Below are 9,248 nucleotides of genomic sequence, written 5' to 3' on the forward strand. Positions count from 1 at the left end.
TTAGTTTAGCCTCTCTGGACCTCCCCTCTGCAAAATAACCCTATTGTTGTCTCTCCTAACAACCTATCCTTTTAAAGCACTGGGTGCCTTTTTAAGACTCAGATTGTACAGTACTCCCAATATCACTTTGCTGATCAACTATTGTACAGTTATTTCCCCCTCCCCAACAAATTTACTGTTTCAGTTTTCCTTAGCTGCATTCAACATTCCCTTCCTTTTGTCCGATTCCCCAGCATTCGAAATAAATCCACGGTTGATGAGCAAAGTAGAATTTATTATAAAGCAGTGGTTACATCAGGAACAAAAGCATTGTTAGTAATGACTACAAGTCTCATAGGGAAACATAATAAAGGAACTTGAACCCAGGTAGAACCAATGAGCCAACTTCCCGCTGGCGGGATGGAAAAATAAACGAGCGCCAAAATCCTTGGGAATGCAACGGTCCTAAACCATAAACATAAGTTCAGTTCTCAGGCAGAGGATACATGATAAGTGAAGCTATGCCATAACACCTCCCTACCACCAGCTGGTCGACCTTGAGCAGTTACGCCGTTGTAGCAAGAGAAGACAGTAAACACCTACTGAGGAAGAGCAAGCGGGGGATGGACAGAGCATGGGCAACATACACTGAAGTAGCACAGCACTTTATGGCAGCTTGCTGACACCTTTGCTCCTTGGTCTCTTTTTCTCCTCCCAGTCCACCTCTGCTTTCCTTATGGTTGTATGAGAGGTCCATGTTTTTATTTGGAGTTTTAACATGCTTTTTGAGCATTTTGCTAAGCACTGCCCCTTAAATCACCAGGTATTTCCTGAGTCAGACCTGACAACCCTACTTCTCTAACAGAAATCACAGTTTATTGGGTTTCTGTTGTTGACAACATCAACCCTAAGCACTCAAAATATTTATAACATAGCAGCTCAATCAATGCCAATGGGAGTTTTTCAGACTAAATATATTTCAGTTTGATTTTGCTAAAAGGCAATAAACAGCTTGGTTGGGAAAAGTTCTTCTTCGACTTCTACAATATAATACTTCCCTAAAATTCCTTCCATCTAACGCCAGTATTTGAGAACTTGAACAGAATTCTGCATTCTGGTGATTTTTTTAAAAATTGGATCTAAGAAAACTCTGAGTAAGCCAATTTCCAGCCACTTCACCGGGAACATATTTTCAAGTAGGATCTCGGCAGTCTAGTTCATTTTGGGAAGCAGATACCACTGGTAATTTGAGGGAAATAATGCTATGGAACAAAGCGCTTCCAGGTTTGCTATGGTCAGGCAGACTCGCAGTATGCCCCTGCCACGCTGGACGAGGAAACTGGCCAAAACCAACCAATTCCTTTTCAAAGACAATTTCCATAAGAACTGTTAAAATTAGCAAATCCCTTTTACAGATGAAATCAAAATACCATGATTAAATGTTTAAAACTACTTTTTTTGGGGGGGGGGCGGCAATCAAGTCGAATAATCTAGGGATGTTTTATGAAGGAAAATGCAAAGTCAGGAGTTTAGAATCAAAATAATTGTATTAATTAGATCCACAGTGCTATAAAATTTATGTGCTAGTGGTATGCCATGGCTCCATGCTGCCAAAACTGGCTTTAGAGTTCTGGATGCCAAACTGAAGCATAAGTAATAACCTTGCATTGGCAGAGCAGTTTTAAAACTAAATCCTGGGGGAAAGCCGACGGGAGAGGAAATGTCTCTTGTTTCGGATGGCTCACCTCTAAGAGATATGAAGGGGTAACTGTTACTGTTCCAGAGGGAAGTGGATTAGGACCAGTGCCGGATTTATGTATAGGCTAAGTAGGCTGAAGCCTAGGGCCTCTAAATCTAGGGGGCCTCCACAGCCCTGCCCCCTCTCAGCGGGCAGTCTCCCCTCTCCCAAAATTGCAAGCCCAAGACTTCATGCGAGGGCAGGGCAACTCGGGCCCAGCAACTATGAGACTCAGGGCCAGTCAGTGGGGCCCAATTTGAAACTCTGGGGCCCAACTGGAAAAATTTTTGTGGGGCCCCAGTTCAAAGCCAAAGTCTGCAGAATCTTAGAGATATAAATAAAATCCATCTAGATTGCCCTGGTGCGGGGGGGCCCTTAGGAGCAACCCGCAGGGTCCAATTTGGCCAAATTGCTCCAATTGCCTTAAGGCCAGCCCTGATGAGACTGTGCAGGGGTTGGACTGACAAGCCCTGCCCCTTCTAGGTCCCTGGTGCCACTATTCAGAGTACAGACTCCAGGACTCCAGAGCCAGCAGCCCAGAGTCAACAACCAGCTGCACAGCCTTCCCCAGCTCAAGGGTCAGGTCAGGACTGGCACTGGCCTCACCCCTCCCAGGCAGGGAAGTCTATCTTTCACACTTCACAGAGCCCTGTCGGTGCCTGCAGCATGCACTTGCAACCCCTTTCTCAGAACTTCTTGTATATGAAACGAAATATTGATGGAGTCAATTGTCATGCCAATAAATCCAAACAATACTGCTTCATACATTAATAGTAAATTGTTCTAAAGCCATTGCAGAATATAATCAAAGTTTTACATATTTATTTTATATAACATTTTTTGGCAGTTGGCTCTTTTAAATGGCTAGTATTGATTGGTGGATGGGAGCCTGGTATTTGCTGCTGCTGGAATTATTAGATGAGAAATTAAAGTTAATTATTAACCTATGTTTTTGCATCATTTTCAAGCCTCCTAATTGCATGTGTCTTGGAGAAAATTATTTTGAATCCTTTTGGCAATTTTGGGAGTTTATAAACTTTTGAAAATGTTTAGATTGGAAAATGATGATGTGCTATAGGGTTGGCTTGTTGGATGTGACAGAATAGACTCCATCTTGTGTTTGCTTTAGTTTAGGTTGTTTAGTTTAGTTAAAATGGCCACCCACCCTGGGAAGTAGGGCAGGGTAGGCCTACAAATCCCAGATTCCTCTATGGCCAAAAAGGGCAGGAAAGCCAGGGGCGGAGTCAGAAGATATAAATGCTCCAGCCAGCCTGGGAGGGGGGAGTCGTCCTGCAACCCTCAGAGAGGCCAGGAGGCTCTTGCTGCAGATTGCTCACAGGTGGAGAGAGGCCTTGGGGATCAGGGAAGGCAGCAGTGGGAATGGATCCTCGGAGGGATCCAGAAGTACCTGTAGAAGGCCGGAAGCCAGGCTGCAGGTTGGTAACTGAACCTCATCCCAAAGGGAAAATAAGTATAGGGATCAGTTCAGGGACAGAGGAACTGCGTCTTGTCTTATTTTATTTGTGCCCAGTGGTGTTTTCCTTTCTGTGTTTGATTTAAAGTGCCTTTTTGTGTTTAAAATCCTGTTACTTGTAAATAGTCAATAAAATCTTTGTTCTTTGTTTAAAACCCCAGTCTGGTGCTCTGACCATGGAGTCTCCCCCACTCTGCCCACTACCAGTGCCTTAAGAAGGGTCCTGGGAGGGGAAAAAGCCCAAAATGGGCAGATGCCAACCCTCCAGGAGAAACCCAAAGTTAGGGGTTTTCATCTCCAAACCCCAGGAGTCAGCCAGAGGGGTCTCACTGCCCCTCAAGAAAGGCCTAGGGAAGTCAGTGAGTGGTGGCAGCTACTGAAGAATGACAGAAGCCCACCAAGGAGGTGGGAAGGCGAAGCGGGGCTCACGGGCCACAAACCGGCTAAGTCCCCCAGGGCTGAGCGTGGGCACCCGTTTCACCAAAGGGAAAACATTTCAAGTTTGAATACAAACTACTGTTGCAAAAGATGTAACATGACAGCAAAGCCACACTGGTCAGCAATAAGCAGTTTCTTAAATTGTAAAGATACAGACTAATGGCGATACAGATGACTGCCTGTTATGTCCTACAGGTGAGATCTTGACAACTTCCTATGTTAGTCTATATTTCTGAACTCCATGATGATAACAAATTCATATTTCCCTCCTGCGAGAACTCAGGTGAAATCTATATAAAAGCTCAACTTCTGTAGTAGCAGGTTATCGATTTTATTTATAGTGACTTTGGCAGAATGTGCCTGCTCTGGCTTGCAGGCCTTGTTCCACTCTGCCCTCCTAGGGGGTTCCCAACTACTTGGAGGGGCTTCTCCTTTTTACTCTTTAGTAGCCACTGCCACCACCTGATCATTATAGGGATTTCCCACTGAAGGGATCAGGACCCCCAGCTCCCCTTCCAAGCTCAGAGGCCTTGTCTCAGTGTCTCCTGCTAGTCCAGCGCCTGGCTACCACGGGGATGGTTTAATGCTCTGTGTGCCTGTGGGGGAATAGCCAGTTGTCAACTGCTTGCCTTCCCCCCTCCTGGGCTCCCTTTTAAAATAATGTGTTCAAGACAGTGGAGGTCTATGTGGTACAGAGAACTGCTCCTTGCATCAATAGTTTAAAATATTTATTAAAGAGAAAAAACATTTACATTCCAAGTATACTTTCAGCACAATGCCAGATTTGAATGAGGAAGACAAAATAAATTGGTAAAAACACAAATCCTCTGACCCTTTCTCTAAAACATGCCCGAACTCCATGTTAAAATTAGGATAGGCTCTTTTAGCTTAGGTGATTCCAAATCTCTAAAGATCATCCATAAAGCATGCTCCCAGCTCTTTAGGCCAGCCACATGATCCAACATGGCTGCCTGCTCCCAACCTCAGACAAGAGATCTGTTCAGCTCAGCATCCCAAGCAAAAAGAGCATTATTTCCTGTTGCCCAAAGAATTTATCCACTCTATTCCTCCTCCCCCTTGACTGCTGTCAGCTCAGGTCAAGGTTTCTTTTCCTGTTGTCTCCAGGAAGTCCCTTCCTGTAACTTATCTAGCAATTAACACCTCCAACTCTATTCCCTACTTGGAGACGTGGGAGTGAACTGGCCCATCCCATTGTATCTAGCAAGACCCATTAACATTTCTCAAGAGATGCTTCTGGAAGGCAATGGGCTAATTTCCTCCCCTTCGGCTTGTTCTTAGCTCAGAGGAAAAAACTGGTTAAAATGTACAGTGAAGCCCTGCTTGTTGCCAACCTCCCAGGAGACAAGGCATTTCTACACAGTCACCACTAGGGTTGCCAGCTCTGGGTTGGGAAATTCCTAGAGATTTGGGGGCAGAGCCTGGGGAAGCCAGGATTTGGGGAGGGAAGGGAACTCAGCAGGGAAGTGATGCACCCTCCCAAACTGCCACGTTCTCAAGGGGAACGGATCTCTGTTGTCTTGAGATCAGTAGTAATTCCTGAAGAACTCCAGGACCCATTTGAAAATTGGCAAACCTGAGCCTGCTCTGGTGAACTTTAACCCAAACCAAGTTCTTCTGGTGTTTGGAAAACAGGTGGCTAGAAGCCATTTAGAACACATTTTTAGCAGTGTGAGTCTCCTGCTCCTCATTCTGTTGGTCTACAAGGGAGGAAGAATTGCCCCCTACTTGTCCTGGTGGATGAACTTCCATTGCTCCTCACAGTCCACCCCCCCCCCGGCTCTCAGAATTGGGAGGGGATAAGGTTGCCACCACCTTCTCAAAAGGCATCTTCTATGCAGCCTTGAGATCCTCTGTTCCTTGCTGGCCTCCCTTTTATCTCCTTCGCTGTTAGCCTACACCCACTGTCTGGGCAGTCCTAGCTTCTTCAGCCAATGGGCCTCATTGTGCTGGGCCACTTCCTCAACTTAAACAGGGTTGGCTCTAGAGTTGCCTTTTCCCGTCACTTTCCCCTTCGGAAGGTTGTGTTGCAGCTTTCCAAGTCACCTCCCTCACCTGCTACTCTCCCAGCTTATTGTTGTCTCAGACTGCAGGAGCATATAGGTAACATCTCAGGACCCAGTGGACATAGGGTTGCCAAGTCCAGGTTGGAAAATACCTGGAGACTTTGGGGGTGGAGCCAGGAGAGGGCGGGGTCTGGGGAGGGGAGGGGAGGGGCCTCAGCATGGCCCAATGCCATAGAGTCCACCCTTCAAAACAGCCATTTTCTCCAGGGGAGCTGATCTCTGTCAGCTGGAGACCAGTTGTAAAAGCAGGAGACCCCCAGGCACCGCCTGGAGGATGGCAACCTTAAGTGGACATGGTAGCAGTGTCTGGCTAACTGGTGAGTCCAGGGTTGGGGGCAGAAATCCAGAAAGAAATTAAACCTACATTTCTTTGAGCAGAAAATAGCTGTGGCGAAGAAATGAATGAATGATGTTTAGCTGGGATAACATGGGTTAGGATACAAAGTTACCCCAAAGGGAAAAGCCAGTAGTCTCTGAGTAAACCTATTTCTCAAAAGAAGGAAATGGAAATGAAAATTAATTTTCCTTTGGGAATATCATGCACCAGATGGCCTGTTATGATGTCCTGAAGGGGCAAAGTAAGATAGCCTCTAATCTCTCATGCTACACACTAAGCCTCATAGAAGAATCTGTTCATTTATAGGGACGCCTCTACCAAATCCACACCAATTATTCCATTCTCTAGTGACTTGGAGGACTTTCTGCCAGCCTCCCAGGAGACAGCCTGCCACCCATGCTGCCATCCATGCTGAAACAATAGTTTCCCCAAACTCCTGAATCAGTTCACTGATTGACAGCTACTATCTTCTCACCATACCAGTGAACAGTATATCAGTCAACCTCCATCCACTCAATGCCACAGAAAAAAGAGCTCTCCATTTGCCCTCTTGATAGCTGCAGCACATAGAACAGAATGCTTTCATCACTATGCTCAGACTAAACTGATCAGCAAACAGTATCTTTACAATATAATTTCAGCTGCAAGAAAGAGGACACAATAAACAGATTGCTGGCACAGACCCTGCAACAAACCCAAGTCCTTGTCATAATTACTTCAGATTTGGTAACAGCTTCTACCTTCAGGTTGCTGACACAGACCCTGTAACAAACCCAGAGACCCATTCTGTTTCTGTATCCACTCAGACAACACTATTACAGGCTCTAATAACATCAGCTATACTATCTTGCCCCTTGACCCTGGATGGCCCAGGCTAGCCTGATCTCATCAGATTTTGAAAGCTAAGCAGAGTCGGTCCCGGCTGGTACTTGGATGGGAGACCACCAAGAAACTCCAGGGCTGTTACCCAAAGCAGGTAATGGCCAACCATCTCTGAATGTCCCTTGCCTTCAAAACCCCAAGGGGTCACCATAAGTCAGCTGCAACCTAACAGCACTTTCATCATATGTACCACTTATTCATCATCCAGTGTGTTATGTCATCACGTGTCAAGAGTTCCCTTCTGCTTTTTACATAGGGCAAATAGGTCAGTTCCTATGTGAAATAATTACTGAACATAAATATGACAGTAACCATTCCAGAAACCAATGACAGGACACACTGATGCTGATTTAAAAGTCACTGTTCTCCAGTGGGGGGGAAAATTCAAATAAAGACTCCACTATGAACCTGCTTAATTCAAGGAGTTTGAAACCATCTAAGGCTTAACAAGGACGCAGAAACCAGCAGCCTTTAGAGATGTTAACTAGCTTATCAAAACTAGTTAAGACTGCCAATTATTGCTACTGTGAACAGCTTCTGTACTTTTTTTCATTACATTTGAGTTTTGCACAGTAACCTCACCCCATACTTTCTTCACTTCGTGGCCCTTTAACCTTGCTGTTTACATTTCCCCCCCTTCATAAGCCATGTGCGTATGTGTCTGTCTCTGGTCAGTATTTGAATGGGAGACCACCAAGGAAGTCCAGGGTCACTATGCAGAGGTAGGCGATGGCAAACCACCTCTGAACATCTTTTGCCCTGAAAACCCTACACCCATTTACCTGTGAAAACCTGTAATGAGTATGATCATATTGTCTCAAGAAGTCACCAAAAGCATTGGATTTTAAATTACACATGGACTATTTGAAGCATTCTCAATTGCTACTATCCACATTTTCTTGAAGTGAAATTTCTTTCCTTGGAAATGTGTCTTGGACTGATGTTTACATACGAATAAAAAAAATATATGAATAACCCACTCAGGCATATTTTCCTCCCTTGTAATGTGTTATACTATGGATTCAATTAAGTAACCATGGATGCAGTGCTGGGAGTAAACCCCTTTGAACACAGGAGAGCTTACATTCGAGTAAACATGACTCGGATCTTCTTGCACTGCTGGGCAATCTTTCCAAACGGGAATATCCACTTTCGTGGTGCCTCCCTTCCGCTTCCAATATCAATAACGTTTCCCTTCGCAGCTCCGCCCCCTCCTCTGCTCCTTCATGATACCCTCCCGAGCAGTCCCGTATACCAAACAACAACAACGGGACGTGTCTTCCCCCTCTCAAGGTCGTGTCATTATGTTGCTGACGGAAGAGTGATCGAGGCAGGCAGAGCCGAGCAACGCACTGAAAACCGGTGGGGTTTATCACGCCGGCGGGAACAGCGGGGTCTGCGCCTTGGCTTTGCTGCCGCCAGGGACTCAGTAGCAAGCGGCGAGGGGCGGAGGAGCGCAGCCAGCTTTCCAGGTGCCCCCGCCACAGGAAGAGGCAGCTTGAAGGATGGGGGCACAGACACAAAAGGGGTGGCGGGGTGTGGGGAACGGGGAGAACTTACCAGATTTATGAACGTCAGAAATTTCCAGCTGCCGCCATAGGTCTGATGCGCAGGCATATCAATTGCCTTGTAGTTGCACAGAATGGAGAAATAGGAGAGGAGGATCGCCGCTCGCAGCACCTGACAGGGCACGAGCGCCATGTTGGCCCCGAATCACTCAGGCCTGAGCTCCGAACGATCCCTCGGCGGCTGCGAGGCAGCGGGGACGCGCTTGGGGCCTTTGATGCCGGCGTCTGTCTCTCTGTGCGCGCGTCTCGCGGAAGAGAAGAAGGCTGGGGTGAGGCGCGCGCGCTCTGGGCAGCTCCGCGGTCTCCACCATAGACTTCAAAGGGAGGAGGCGGAATGACAGTGCTATTGTCTGCAGACCAGCCTCCCTGGGGACTTTTGATGCCATTCCCCCCCCCCCTGCCGTGGGGCAGCGGCACCGCCTGACAAATGATCACCAATCCTGAATTTAAGCGTAGCTATAAATGGGTAGAACCCGGTCTCTTCCTCGGAACGTGGAAGCCCCCGAAACAGTTCATGCTGTAACTCATTGACAAACCAGCTTCCGGTTTGTTTGTTTTTAAAGCATTCCTGTGCAAGGGCCAACGTGGCCCATTGTTATTCTTGGTATGGAGGAGGGAACAAGACAGACTGAGAGCGTTAGGACCTCGCTGTTACCAAATGTTATATGTGCTCTCCCACACTGAGCTCCAGCTGACAGTGGCCTGTGACAATTTTAACTACTTTTGATGGTGCAGGTGAGAAATGAGG

At 46.7% G+C, this 9,248-nt stretch overlaps 1 protein-coding gene across 1 annotated transcript in view; it reads right to left on the reverse strand.

Moving 5' to 3' along the window:
* AIG1 (androgen-induced 1) overlaps positions 1–8,885 on the reverse strand; it is a 174,225-nt gene extending 165,340 nt beyond the window's left edge. The window contains exon 1 of the mRNA XM_015421989.1: positions 8,493–8,885. Within this exon, the coding sequence (XP_015277475.1) occupies positions 8,493–8,633 (141 nt within the window). The 5' untranslated portion in view covers positions 8,634–8,885. The remainder of the gene's footprint in view (positions 1–8,492) is intronic.
* Positions 8,886–9,248: the final 363 nt, after the last annotated feature.

Source organism: Gekko japonicus, unplaced genomic scaffold, assembly GCF_001447785.1.
Source record: "Gekko japonicus isolate JY-2015 unplaced genomic scaffold, Gekko_japonicus_V1.1 scaffold114, whole genome shotgun sequence".
NCBI lineage: Eukaryota > Metazoa > Chordata > Lepidosauria > Squamata > Gekkonidae > Gekko > Gekko japonicus.